The sequence below is a fragment of the Drosophila innubila genome (genome assembly GCF_004354385.1).
Source record: "Drosophila innubila isolate TH190305 chromosome 2L unlocalized genomic scaffold, UK_Dinn_1.0 4_B_2L, whole genome shotgun sequence".
Taxonomy (NCBI): Eukaryota; Metazoa; Arthropoda; class Insecta; order Diptera; family Drosophilidae; genus Drosophila; species Drosophila innubila.
In genome coordinates this window covers 20471908-20485754 of record NW_022995372.1, presented here as the reverse complement: position 1 = coordinate 20485754, position 13847 = coordinate 20471908, and the positions used below count along the sequence as shown (strand labels likewise).

Below are 13847 nucleotides of genomic sequence, written 5' to 3'. Positions count from 1 at the left end.
TGCAACTAGTTTTAAAAGTTGCGTAAATTTAAATATAATATTCATTATACGAATTAAAAACATAAAACTTAAATGTTTACTGCGTACAGAATTTATTATCAGTATGTATCGATAGTTGGTAGTCACAAATATCGAAACCCACGCACGAACAGCTGAGCTTACATTAACAGCGCTCTGTTAAGCCAACGGAGTAGGTTAATACTCAGCTATTGAGCGCCATCTTGTGTCACATTCGCGTCCACGTTACTCCTCATTATCAGTTTTCTCCTCACTTAACAGTATCACATAAGAACTCCGCGCTATTAAAATTTTTTTTTTAATGTTCTTTTGTTTAACGGGTACACCACTTTTCCTTCTTGAAGCGCACAACTGACTGAATGCCTTCGAAAAATCGAAGACCCGTATGTCGCTCAATCTCTGCAATGTCACATAGATAATTTATCAGTTCGCAGGTGGTGCTCGTGGTGCTATTTTTATTATCAATGATATATCCTTCCATATAGGGAGTAGTATCCGGCAGCTGTGGCTCTATGATCAGCACCTTAAAGTAGTGCGAGGGCATTGGCAACGGAATCCAGTCGACAATCTGATATTCCAATGTCCAGTTCTCACCAGGCTTGAGAGATGGCAAATACATTGGACCTGTATACACATACACTGAGCCAAATTTCTCCGTCATTTTGGTAACGTGTTGCTCCAATTTCCGCCAGATCTCTCGCTTGAAGGCCTTGCAAATACGTGTTGCGCCGCAGCTTAACACAAAGACGTCATTGTAACGCAGATGCAGTGCATCCCCATCCGCATCTGTGGTTAACTTCCGATAGTTTCCCTTTAGATGCTCGCATATCCATCTCGGGGCATTTGTAAGCAGGTCCTGCGAAACAATGTAGTCCTTGTGCACATACAGATTCTCCGTACTGGGCAGTCCATATTTGATAAGATCCAAAAGATCTGGAGTATATGTCGGTGGTTTCTTATCGAAAAACAAGGAGCTTATCGAATCATACAGAGAAAAGACCAAACAATTACGTATTTTATCCGACAGACACGATGATCGCTTCCAGAGTCTCGCCTCGTGATCGGTGCGAAAGGTTGATAACTGGAAGAAAATATGGAATTATCATTAGACTGCAAAACTGTATGTAGTATACTTACCATTGGGTACAGTTTTTGACGATGATAAAAGATATAAGGGTCACTTCTGATCATCCCAAATAGTTGACGTATAGAAATCTCTTGTTGACAGTAGGCGCCGCATACAAATCCCATAAGACCTGCAACCGCATAGAATAAACATTGCTGGACATCAGCTTCTATTAAGGACATTATATTAATAAGACATGGATTTAAAATTAATTATATATATGATCTATTATCTGTATATTGATGACACGTATTAACTTTTAATTTTGTGTTCAACTTTATTAAAAAGATTCTCGATTCAAGCACTTCTAGAATTTCCTATAAGTGGCATATTTTTAAAGTCGACGCATACTGTAAAAAGTCAGAAGTTATGTTTCAAACGATTTTCGAAATCCATGTTTCCACTGATCATCATTTTATTTATTTTAGAACATTCTCAGTACAAGATCAAAAGCTATCGAGGTAAAATTATACCATCTCATTTGTATTTATATTTTTAGTTGAAATTTATTCCTTTTATTTTTTCTACACAATAAATTTATAAAAAATCTCTAAAAACCTGGGATTCACTGGGAAAGTTGCTGCCAAAGATCGCACTTCGTCGCAGTCCATCAAAGAACTGAAGACCCGCATAATGTTCTATCTCCCGGATGTCGCAGAGAAAGTCGCGTAGTGTCAGCTTTTGGGGTATAGGCGAATTTGGTAGCACATAGGCTTCCATATAGGGTTTACCTAGTGGTAGCTTTGACTCAATCGTGATCACCTTGAAATAATGCGTTGGCACAGCCACCATATTGGAACCGATCATCTGGTATTCCAGGCTCCATTTGTTAGCACTCTGTTGCCTGGGCTTGTAGAGCGGACCCGTGCACACGTAGACGGAGCCGAAACGCTGAGTTAAGTGCCTCACATAGGTTTCCAGTTTGTTCCAGGCACCGCTGTTAAAGCCTTGGCCAATTTGTGGCGCAATGTTGGTCAAGAAGAAGGTTTCATTGCAATGCAACTGATGACTGCAATGATTTCCAGCGGCCGCTAAATGACCACGATCGAAGCCCGAGTGCCGATAATCCGCGAGGGCTGCACGAAAAGTGGATGGTACACTCAAATCTGGCCGGTAGGTGGCACTAGCACGACCCACGCCCGGTTGCCTCAGCAAATTCGATTGTTGCAAATGCTCACAGACCCAATGTGCGACACGATTGCGACGATCATAGGAGAGCACAAAATCGCTATAAATCCTCACATCATCTAATCCTGGAAAACCATATTTCATAATCCTTCGCACACGATGCACTTCCCCATTCTGTTCGGCAAAGAAACAAAACTTTGGGAAGGTGATTTCAATTTAAGTATCCTTCTATAATTTTGTATGATCTCTTGGCTTACGGCATTAAAGATCTTTGGACTGATATAGTAGGCATATGGATCCTGTTGCACCAACTGTTGCAGCCGACGTGTGGCATGTCTATGTTGAAAGTAAGCACCAGCCACAAAACAGGCAACAAGAGACGCTGCCAGTCCCAGGGCCAATCCCAACCAAGGGCGGATCATAAAAACGTACTATATCAAGGCGTATTGAATCCCAAAACTATAATATTGAACTGAATATTTTCTCAGGGGCAACTGTATACACCTGCAAACTCTGAGCAATAGGTGGCGTGGTGATCAAATTTTCAGAATAGAATTAGGAGCATAGGAACTCTTAATTGGAAAAATTTTTTTTACAAACGAAATAAAATATAGAATGAATTCCTTAAGGAAATACCCTAACTTATAGTGTATTTTTTTTATCATTGATTTATTATTATATTATTTAAATAAAAACGGAAAATAAATAATTGTCGGCCATTTATTTTCAAATTACAGCATAAACTAGCATAATTTTTTCAGAGAAAACCTTAAGAAACAGACGCGATAATATTCATATTTAAATACAATGGAAAGGAAGTGATCATGAATTGAAAAGTAATTCTGCAAAATTTCCGAACATAAAAAAAATTGCATTGACAACCCTTCATTTCTATAGGATTAATCCGTAATTGGCGTTAAAGCTGGCTCGACAACTTGGTTAGTGACTTGGGTATTCACAAAATTACGATCGAGACCCTCGAAGAATTTGAGCCCCGTTGCATTTTCGATATCGCGCACATCGCTGAGCAGAGTACGCAGATCGGTGTTATCGTTTATCGATGCATTTGGCACCACATACGCCTCGGCATAGGGTGTGCTATTTGCTTGCTTCGGATCGATAATGACGATCTTAAAGAAATGTGTGGGCACTGCAATTATGGCATTATCCTCCGGCTGAAACTCCAAATACCAATTATTGCTCTTCATTTCGCGGGGTAGATAAATGGATCCAGTGTACACATAGATATCGCCATAGATCTGGGTCATGTCGTGGATGTAGTGCAGCAATCTCTCCCAGACATTCGAATTGAAACCACGATTCAAAAATGGTTTTATATTCGACATAAAGAAAACACGGGCCGCCTCCGAATGCTGAAAGCTCATTTCCGAAGGTGTTCCAAATGGTCGCGGACGAATCGAAAGGGGTTGATTTTGAAGAATTAAAGGAGCATTCGTATAACTGGAGGGTTCGACACGTTCGCACATCCATTGAATGGCCGAATTACGGCGATCAAATGAGGTTACAAAATTGTATGTCTCATTTAAGCTAATCTCATTCATGCTTGGAAATCCGTACTTCATAATCCCGCCCATTCTATGAGATTCCACCTCCCCACCTTGCTGCTCGCACAACTCATTTCCCATCTGCACATAAAATATGTCCAACTATGAAAATATGTCCTTACTAGAAATTAATAATCATAATTTTTGGGATATTATTTATAGCACTGCTTACCAGCGCATAAAGCTTTCGCCTTATAAAATAGGCGTGGGGATTGCGTTGCTCCAACTTCTTGATGTTACGTATCACATGTTGGTGCTGATAATAGGCTCCCAGGGCGAAAAACGTTCCGGCTGTGGCAGCAACAATTGCCAATTTACCACTCATCGGAATGTCCATGTCCACATGTCCAGCGAGAGGGACTCTTCAATTTTCCAAGTAATACACAAAAATTTATCGGTTAAAATTTGATGACTAGCTAAATAATATATTTTTTCTTCTAAAAAAATTTAAATTGTGAGAACTGAGTCAAAGCAATCTAGTAGACAGATAAGTATTACAAATATTTCTTCAATGCCAAAACTACTCTTGATTAAGTTTTTGGCTTAAAATGTTGTGTTGTACTGATGAATAGTCAAGTTGCTAACAGTTATATGGGCTTTAAGCTTTATATTGTTTTTAAAGTAAATATTATTCAAATAATAATAGTATAAACGTGATTTTTAAAAAAGATCAATGACACTCGTTTCTTGAGAAATATTAATCAATCTCTCAGTTTCATATACCCTGAACAAATTTGGCTAAAATCTGGGACTAAAAATTTAATTTAGGGATCTGCGAGAGTATCAAATATTCGATGTGTCGAAGATACTTTTCTTTTCCAGATCGCTTCCTTACTTGTTATTGCGAATTTGTATATGGCATCGGTCCAAACGATAAAGTACGCTGTCATGTTTTATATTATAAAATATTTATGTTTTATCTGAACTCTTTCTTTTTTAATGAATTCTTGGAAATCTTTAATGAGCGGAGAAACAAAGAAATTCAAAAGAAAAGTGTCTGTGTAATTGTATGCGTTGTTTAATATAGATTTGAGATATATTTTTTATATGTTATTGTATTATATATATGGGAACGACAATCGTTTCAGAATTCACGCCTTCTCAGTCAGTCTCTTTGAATCATTCAGTCTTCTTAGGCATTTCGTGAAGATCAGTCGCAATATGTTGCTGAAAACAATTTGCTTTGTCTTAATAATAAATACATTATTTTCATTCTCAAATGCGACTCGGATTTCCGATCTTAATTTGACGAATTTACTTCTGTCAGTAAATTCTCAATTAACCGACATAAGGTAAGATAATAAATATAGGACTTTTCCCAAACTAATCGAATTTTTAGAGCGGAACAGGAAAAATTGATAGATAGAATTGTTAAGGAAGCGGAAATTAAATCCCTAAGGGCTGAGATGGAACAACTGAAGATAGATGGAGTTAATAAGGAATCGAATATACAATATCTTCTGGAACAACAGAAAAAATATGGGGCTGATAATCAGACGGATATTCAGTCAGTTAGAGTGGACAATCAACATATTAAGGTGGAGCTTCAACAACTTAGAGCGGAGCTGGAACTACAAAAGAAATACGAATTGGACAACCAATCTCTTCGAGCAGAGGTGGAACGACTGAGCAAGTTGATATATAGACTTGTTATCCCACGCAATTGTGCCGAGGCCAAGTCTAAAGGGATCAACGAAATAGTCATTTCCAACTTTAGTAGTCAACCTTTTAAAGTTGCCTGCGATGCATTAACCCGGGAGGAGGGTGGACTATTATTCTGAGGAGAATGGACGGTAGTGTCAACTTTTATAGAAATTGGACTGAGTACAAAAATGGGTTTGGAGATATGGATGGAGAATTCTTTTTAGGTTTGGATAAAATACACGCACTAACTGCTGAGAGTGAACAGGAGCTACTTGTTGTTGTCGAGGACTTCGAGGGAATTGAAGCATTTGAGACGTATGATGCCTTTGCAATTGGCAACGAGGATCAACAATATGAATTACATACTCTGGGCAAAGCTAATGGAACTGCTGGTGACTCCCTGAGAAGACAAGAGGGCAGCAAATTTTCTACATTTGATCGGGACAATGATATTGACATCACAAACTGTGCCGAGAGATTCACTGGTGCCTGGTGGTACAAAAATTGTCACAACAGGTACGATGGAATGCTTATTGTCTTTTAATGCTTCGTTTATTAACCTGAATTCTTACAGCAATTTGAATGGGAAATATAATGACAACACCTTTGGCAAGGGCGTCAACTGGGATCATTTTCGAGGTCCGTATTACTCCCTGAAAAAAGCTGTGATGATGATAAGACCAACAAATAAATTATAAGCCACAACCATATGAACTGTAATTCGGTATAATTTAATGGACTGTCAGTTACTTTTTGTAAAGAAGGATGAGCTTTAGGGTGCATCGATTTTTAGTTACTAAAAATTATAAGAAAAATTTTTAATCTACGGTCAATTCTAAGATGTTTTCATCAAGTTTTAAAATCAATTCCTTGAACCCGGTTTTTAAGTTGAAAATGTTGTGTTTATGAGGAAGAGACCAAAAAAGCGAATTCTAAACATATTCTGTATATATAGCTGCTTTTTTAGTATAATATAAATTGAAAAAAAAAATGTAAGTGGCTTAAAAATTCAAGAAAAAATTAAAACAATTGAAATATTATATTAAATAAAATCCTATTACTTTGCCTATCTCATATTAACTTTATTTACTTCCTTAAAAGTCAGCTTTGTAGTTTGCTTTTAGGAGCTTTTCCAGCGCTTACTGAGATCAAAATAGCAATTTCTTACTGTATTATGTGCATTAATTGAGTCAGTTGTTTGCGACTCAGTACACAGAACGTTATCCCTTTTGGCCATGTGAAAAGTTTTCGTGTCTTGCGGCAAGTTTCGCAACCGTCGCTAAATCTACTGCCAACACTTGAGCGCACTTGCCAACTGCATTAAGTCAATAAGAAAAGTTGCAGTCATCGTTTGGTACAACTCCTCTCTCCCTTCCCACCAAACTGACCCAACACAAGTTTATAATAAGCGAACCAGTCCAACGGCTGACTAAACCAAAACGCGGCGTTAAGATTTATTCGCAAAAGCTCGTCGCTCTTTGTTATGCTTAAAAATGTTAGTTGCGGATTTACAGTTTTCCGCTTTACAAGTGGAAAGTTTTGTGCCCATTGCGTTGGGCCTTACCAGAAAAGTTCAGCAATTGACAGCAACAAAAAGAGGGCTAAAAGGATTGCCTAACCATGGCCAAAAGCCAAGTAGTTGATTTTTGTGGGGCATTGCAGACTGTGAAAACGAACTGTTTATTGTTTGAAATTAAACTGAAAACATATCGAAAGTGGATTTCTTTTACGATAGCATACATTTATTATACAAAAATAGTAAATACTTGTAGAAACTTTTCAATGATCAGAAATTAAAACTGTCAATTTACACAGACCGAATAATAATGATCATTTTTCTTTAAAAACTTGACAATTAAAATAAGCAAAATTTATCGATATTATTTTAAGTGCTAAAATTAAGGGAACTCATTTGGACCTTAGAGTAGAAGCTTTTCTGATATACATACCTTCACAACTTGTCGAGACTTTTAGTTTGAAAAATAATTTATAATAAAATTCCAAATGGCTCGCTTTTAAAGGTGGTGAGCGGGGCTTGGCCAAAACTCAAAGCACCTAAAAGTCCTCCTCAGTTAATTCAGAACCCTTTACCTATCACTCCCCCCAGCACCTCTCACTCTTAGGTACTTGTCACTGCCACAAAGGAACTGTGGAAAAAGTTTTGTGACACTCGAACGAATAAAGTTACGACTTGCAGTAAATTTTGCGTACGAAACAAATATTTTAATTCGTAGTCGCACAAAAAAAGGGATACGAAAAAAAGGGGGTTAGAGGAGGATAACACTTTGCAGTTGAGAAACCTGAAGAGCGCTGGCAAGTGGCAAATTAAAGGCAGCCTCGAGGCTCGTCAATTAATTTCTCAAGTCTAATTTGTGGTTTTGCCAATTCATTAGTAAATGGGTGAGGCTGCCCCCCCCACCCCCTGTCGTCTCTTTAATCTTTGAATTTTGCATATTGATTGACGCCTGCAGGATAACTTTAGGTTGACATACTCTCGTCCTCGTCCTCAAGGATTTTTCGGATTTTCTTATCAACGAGCCGCACCAAATTTGCATAATTGAAATACCGCCTCACGTTCACCAGGTGTGCCAGGTAACTGGTAAACTGGCAGTTGTGTGTCCGTGACCAAAGTGCCGAAAACTTGTCACGCCCCCTTAAGTTGAGTCGTGGTCCTTTCCTGGCTGACTTTTGCTGAGCGATTCACTTGCTAAGTGCCAGAAATTTGTCGCTTCATTTGGTAGCTCATAAATAAATTATGTGTTTTGGTTCGCATAATTAACTAAAGCTACAAATCTGATTTGAGCCAAGCAATTAGCCGATAACTGAGCGCCAAACAGACTTTTTTGCCTAATTATTGCAGTCTACCCCAAGGCGATTAAACAAGAGTCTGGCTAAAGCCCATCACACTCTATAATTTATTGGCTCAGCTTAGGATGAGTAGGTGAATTTGAATTTGTTGGCGATTTTTGATTAAACAAGGGAAATGTTAATAAATCCCAAGCTTATCAACCAAAATTTAGCTTTATTGTTACAGTTTTGTGTTATTAAATACAAATATAATTCTTCTTACGGTAGTTTTGATGTTTGACTCATGTTTACACAAACAATTATTCTTCAGTGTGAAGAATTGTACAAATTATGATCTAACAATTAACTTCTCAAAATATGTACTATATTTAATGAGGATTCTTAATTAGCTTGAGTATCTCTTTTACAACAACTGTTAAATAACATGACATAACTCATTCTTAACATAACAGCTGTTAGATGTTCAGATAAATGTATTAATATATTAATTTAGCTAAGTTGTTCTTCAAAAGATAATATCATATTGTGTTATATAATTTACAGTTCATTAATTTCATAAATATACGTCTATTTAAAAAAAAACTCTTTTCGCCTATCTATAAGTAGAATAAATAATTATTATATCCGGTTGCATTTTTAACAAACAGTAACAAGAAATTAATATATACGTATTATACTTTAATTTCCAATTTTAATTAATATTCGCAAAGAAAAAAAGGGACGGTTACAGTCGAGCACGCTCGACAGTAGGATACCCTGTGCCCAGGTACTCTGTACTGAGGTTCATTTTCGAGCAATTGTTCCTATGGCAGCTATATGATATATGGAACCGAATTAAACCAAATTGGGTCAGAATGTACAAAACCAACTTAAATGCATGTTCTAGCAGTTTGGCTAAAGTATCTCAACAAACAAAAGACTTTTTCAAACTAAAACTTCATTTTCGATCTATAGTTCCTAAGGCAGCTATATGATATAGAGGTCCGATCCAAAAAAAAAAACAAACTTCATCTGCGTACGGTATCCAGAAACCTACTTACCAATTTTGAAGTCACTAGCTTTTATGGTCTCTGAGATTGTAGCGTTCAAACAGGCGGACAGACAGACGGACATGGCTTAATCGACTCGGCTTTTGATCCTGATCAAGAATATATATACTTTGGGGTCTGCCACGCCCCCTTCTGCCTTTTACATACATTCTGCTAAGCATATTATACCCATTTTTGCACATTTTCAATGGGCTCAGGGTATAAATACTAAGCTTAAGTTCAAATTTCTGAGCGATCTTTTTCAAATGCTCTCACTCTCTCTCTCTCGCTGACAAGCCCACTCTCAATTGCTGCAGATTAAATGTAACTGTTTATGGTATAATGACGAACATTGAATAATTAATGCCTCTGTCTAATAGCTGGCGCCTGCGCTTGTTATCGCTCCGAGAGAGCGCAGCCAGTGAGAGTTAGAAAGAAGGAGAGCGTGAGCAGACAAAATGTAGCCACTGGCATTGGTGCTGGGAGCTTCAATTTCAATTGAGTTCACTTTGATCGTGTCATTTTGGTTGCTCGTCAGTTGGGCACGCACCATTGAGTCGGTCGGAGTGTCTAAATTGGGGTCTGTCTAGAAGTGTGATTGGCTGCGTGTGTGTGTGTGTGTGTGTATGTGTGTATGTGTAAGGCGGTGCGATCTCTTGGATCAACGGACGATTGCGAGTCTATGCATTAATTCTACATCTATTCGAGATGCAGTTGATGGCGATTATATATATCGTTTTAGCTGTGCTATGCGTAGCTATAGGTAAATCAACCAGGAAATATTATAATTGTAAATGAAATGAAAATAATATTTTGTATTATCAGCGGCACCTTCAACTGAATCGGCTTCCACTTCCTCAGTGGAGGAGCTAAACAAATGCGATCACAAACTAACAAAATCCCACAAATACTTGGATTATCCATTCTGGAAGAAGTTCTTTAAGCATTGGGTACCGTTTACAAGCAAATCACGTGTTAAAATGCAATTCTATCTTTTCAAACGGGATTTCCCCGATTGTGGCAGAGAACTCTATCCAGGTGATGATGAAACCTTGGAACGTTCTGGCTTTGATGCGCGTCATCCCACCCGGTAAGTACTAGGGGATTTGTTTACGAGTATTCCCAGAGCAATTTATTTCGCTGATCTACAGATAAGAAAAATAATTGCTGTTTACTGGGAAATAATATGAAATTCGATTACATCAAAAAATTAACCCGGTGCTAAAAAAGTTTCTTTCAAATAGTTAACAAATTATCGCAACTTTTGGACTGCTGTCAATTTACAAGTAAAGCTACAGTTTTGTTCTTATTGTCAGTACACATGCAAAAACTGGTTTTTGTAAAATTTTTGCTTTATCAGCATGGTTTACCCTGTAGTAAGCAAAATGGTAAAGGTGTATATTGCTGCTATGCTTGTGCTTGTAACAATTAGAATTGGACTTTTTAAATAAGCCGAGTTAGATATCAAGACTTAACTCGACCTTTTGGTGCATGTTATTTGAAAAAAATTCTTTGCAGGGTATTTTCCAGTCATATAGTAATAATTATCACCATCTTAAGTGGTTTCTACTGTGCTCTTAGATCGTTTGTGAACACTTATCAATGAGTCATACACCATCGAGCTGCCTCTAAAATAAATATGGGGTCAGTGTTATGATCAAATATTTGGCATAGAAATTATCGCATGAAATTAGATAAATAATAGATAAGATATTTTTTCTTATTAACTGATCAATTTTCAATATTACAGAATTATTATTCACGGCTGGATGAGTCAGGGAAAGGGTTCGTTGAATCGGGATGTGAAGACCGCATATCTGAGTCTAACTAAACCTCGTCCCAAAGCACGAGTTGATAACGACGCCTTAGCCGAGCCCGAAATGGAAAGTCCCCAATATGAGGATTTCAATATCATTGTTTGTGATTGGAGTAAAATATCGTCAAATGTAAATTACTTTGGGGTCGCCGATATGGTGGAAGATCTTGGATTTTTACTGGCCGAGTTTGTGCGTCATCTGCACATGAAAGCTGGTTTAAACTATGATGATGTCTACCTAATTGGCCATTCTCTGGGTGCACAGATTTCCGGTAGTGCTGGAAAACAGATACGACCTTATCGCTTCAATACGATCTATGCTTTGGATCCTGCGGGTCCCGGATTTCGTGAGCAGAGCGATGAATATCGCATCGATGCAAGTGATGCTCAATATGTGGAATCGATACAGACGAGCACTGGCTTGGGCTTTGAACAGCCCGTGGGTCATGCAACATTCTATCCCAACTATGGAAAGGATCAGAAAAAGTGCTATATGTATGGATGTTCCCATAAGCGTGCCCATGATTACTTTGCCGAATCCATCAATAGCACCAAAGGTTTCTGGGGTGTACGCTGTGAACGCATGTCGAGAAAGACCTGGATACTCCTCGATAACGATGGAGAATTTCGCATGGGCGGTGAACCCTCCGAGCCCAAGAATGGCACATTCTATGTAAAGACCTATGATAAGCCACCCTATGCAATGGGCTCCCGACAACGGCTGGCAGGGGCTCCCTCAGAGGAGGAAAGCTCCACAGTGGTCTATCATTAAAAAAAAAAAATGTATAATGCAGCGCGATCGAGATATAAATATATGCATTCCTAGCCTAGAGAAAGATTATCTTAAAGTTTTAAATCAAATCTAAGTTTCTGTCGTTATTTCGTTTTAAAATTTTTTTTATTCTATCCAAAAACACCAAACCTAGTAAAATAGTCAACCTATCTTCTCTAAAGAACTCAAAACTCTAAATAAATTTAAACTAAAGAAATAATCAAATTTCTATGCATGAATTAGAGAATCTTAATGGGAAAAGCTAAATTGATAGATCACCATCTTGATATAAGATTAATTCCTAGATCACTTAAAAATATTTCGATAAAAAAAATCAAAAATCAAAACAGAATTTCAGCTAAAAGTATTTAAAATAATCATGTACTTTCTATGTCTTGGTGTATGTTTGCTTTTTCTGGTACTTTCTGTAGGAGGATTTCCGATACCAGATTGGGATTCCATATACCTGGATGATGACATGGATTTTCCGGATATACTGGACGATCTGCAGTATGAGCTAATGCTGAAACGCTACCAAAAATACCGACTGTCGCCATTTTACCTATAACTCCAAACTGTTGTTCTCCTGCAGCTAAGTTTGTAGAAATTTTAATTAAAACAAACCATATGTTGACCAAAAACTGTTGCAGTACGATGTTAGACAGCCAAGTCAGGAAAGTTGTTAATGCATTTGTTCGGCTTAATTAGTTGACATTTTACATTATTCATACGCCATGTGTGACCGCCCAGGCATAGGTCGACCTGTAATGTACTCGTAGCAGCACTCTTCTCCCCGTGTCATAATTTTCACATACATAATTAAAGTTGTCGTTTACATGTTGAGGTTGGATGACCTGAAAACTGATGGGAAGGCATGAACTGCTGTTGGTTAAGCTACAGGTGGAGAATCCATGCTTTTATTATGTAGATCATCTGCGAGTTCAACAATTTTTATAAGCAAACTAAATCTTAAACTAAAACTTGTGGAGTGTAATGGTGGTAATACCCAAATATAAATGCTCCTTACATACAAACATATTTTAAAGTAATTTTCGTTGAACACAGTATTTAAAAAGTTAAAACACTCTACAATTCTGTATTCACCTCCAAATCTGAAGGATTTTCTATTTAAATATTGAATAGTTTACAATTCACAAAACTTGAGACTTTTCTAATCTCAATGATATCAAAAACTCTAAGGTGACACTTGGAAAGGCAATTGAAGTGAAAGAGTGGCATACCACATTAAAATACACATGAAATTACCAAATTTGCGCTCAATTTATGCAAAATGATTTAACATTTTAAGTCAAGTTTAAGGACTTGGAGACTCGAACTAGTTTACGGCAATTCGATTACTTAAACTGTAAGGAAAACCGTTAGAGTTCTATGTGTGTCTCGAGTCCCTAGAATTTGATTATGTAAATTTCATGTTCATTGCATATACATAATATATGAGCCGTGCGCCTTCCTATTGGACCAAAACTGGCATTCTAATTAAGACATGAACATAATTCTGCAAATGTCTCCCAAGCATGCACTAACCTCAGGGAAACTAATGGTCATTATTACACGACTACTGCTTGGAATCACCTTACTTTTGCACTGTTCAGGTTTGTGCACAGTTTACTTGACTTCACATGGTCTGGAATCCCCCCTACGCCCAAATGCAATTTACACTTTGAGCAGGAAAACCTTTTGATATAACTTGAAGACCAATTTGTCGCCCAGAATGCTCGTGTGTAAAACCTTAGAGTAACATAACTCACATTATGTGTGCGTTGAGATTGTGCCGGCTCCAACTTTTCCTTTCTCTCCCGAAAAGGGTTTTTTTCCACAAAAGGAAAAGAAAAATTAAAATAAAATCTGTGAAAGTTGCGGAGCACAAGAAAAAAAAGATGCATCCCTCACACAAATGAGACTCTGGGTAAAACAACGACAA

General features: G+C 37.5%; 5 protein-coding genes across 6 annotated transcripts; 2 read left to right on the top strand and 3 right to left on the bottom strand.

Annotated features, from left to right (window-relative positions):
* Window positions 1-72: 72 nt before the first annotated feature.
* Window positions 73-1351, bottom strand: LOC117780410 (endonuclease G, mitochondrial). Its single transcript, XM_034616924.1, has 2 exons — window positions 1156-1351; window positions 73-1099 (listed from the first exon to the last, which is right to left on the bottom strand). The coding sequence occupies exons 1-2, from the start codon at window positions 1324-1326 to the stop codon at window positions 332-334; spliced, it is 939 nt and encodes a 312-aa protein (XP_034472815.1). The 5' UTR covers window positions 1327-1351; the 3' UTR covers window positions 73-331.
* Window positions 1352-1651: 300 nt separating this feature from the next.
* On the bottom strand, window positions 1652-2727 carry LOC117780929 (endonuclease G, mitochondrial). The gene is made up of 2 exons (XM_034617623.1): window positions 2530-2727; window positions 1652-2467 (listed from the first exon to the last, which is right to left on the bottom strand). The coding sequence occupies exons 1-2, from the start codon at window positions 2692-2694 to the stop codon at window positions 1682-1684; spliced, it is 951 nt and encodes a 316-aa protein (XP_034473514.1). The 5' UTR covers window positions 2695-2727; the 3' UTR covers window positions 1652-1681.
* Window positions 2728-2974: 247 nt separating this feature from the next.
* LOC117780686 (endonuclease G, mitochondrial) lies at window positions 2975-4233 on the bottom strand. Its single transcript, XM_034617313.1, has 2 exons — window positions 4010-4233; window positions 2975-3939 (listed from the first exon to the last, which is right to left on the bottom strand). Exons 1-2 carry the CDS (start codon window positions 4172-4174, stop codon window positions 3172-3174), a joined length of 933 nt encoding a protein of 310 aa, XP_034473204.1. The 5' UTR covers window positions 4175-4233; the 3' UTR covers window positions 2975-3171.
* Window positions 4234-4967: 734 nt separating this feature from the next.
* On the top strand, window positions 4968-6314 carry LOC117780692 (ryncolin-4-like). Of its 2 annotated transcripts, none has more exons than XR_004617102.1 (3): window positions 4968-5129; window positions 5177-5997; window positions 6056-6314. XR_004617102.1 is itself a non-coding variant. In XM_034617321.1 (3 exons), exons 2-3 carry the CDS (start codon window positions 5624-5626, stop codon window positions 6177-6179), a joined length of 498 nt encoding a protein of 165 aa, XP_034473212.1. In that variant the 5' UTR covers window positions 5011-5129; window positions 5177-5623; the 3' UTR covers window positions 6180-6314. The 2 variants fall into 2 exon arrangements, 1 of the variants encoding a protein (XP_034473212.1); XM_034617321.1 differs by having other exon boundaries at window positions 5011-5129.
* Window positions 6315-9867: 3553 nt separating this feature from the next.
* Window positions 9868-12125, top strand: LOC117781773 (phospholipase A1 VesT1.02). Its single transcript, XM_034618599.1, has 4 exons — window positions 9868-9933; window positions 9964-10080; window positions 10143-10407; window positions 11068-12125. The coding sequence occupies exons 2-4, from the start codon at window positions 10026-10028 to the stop codon at window positions 11903-11905; spliced, it is 1158 nt and encodes a 385-aa protein (XP_034474490.1). The 5' UTR covers window positions 9868-9933; window positions 9964-10025; the 3' UTR covers window positions 11906-12125.
* Window positions 12126-13847: the final 1722 nt, after the last annotated feature.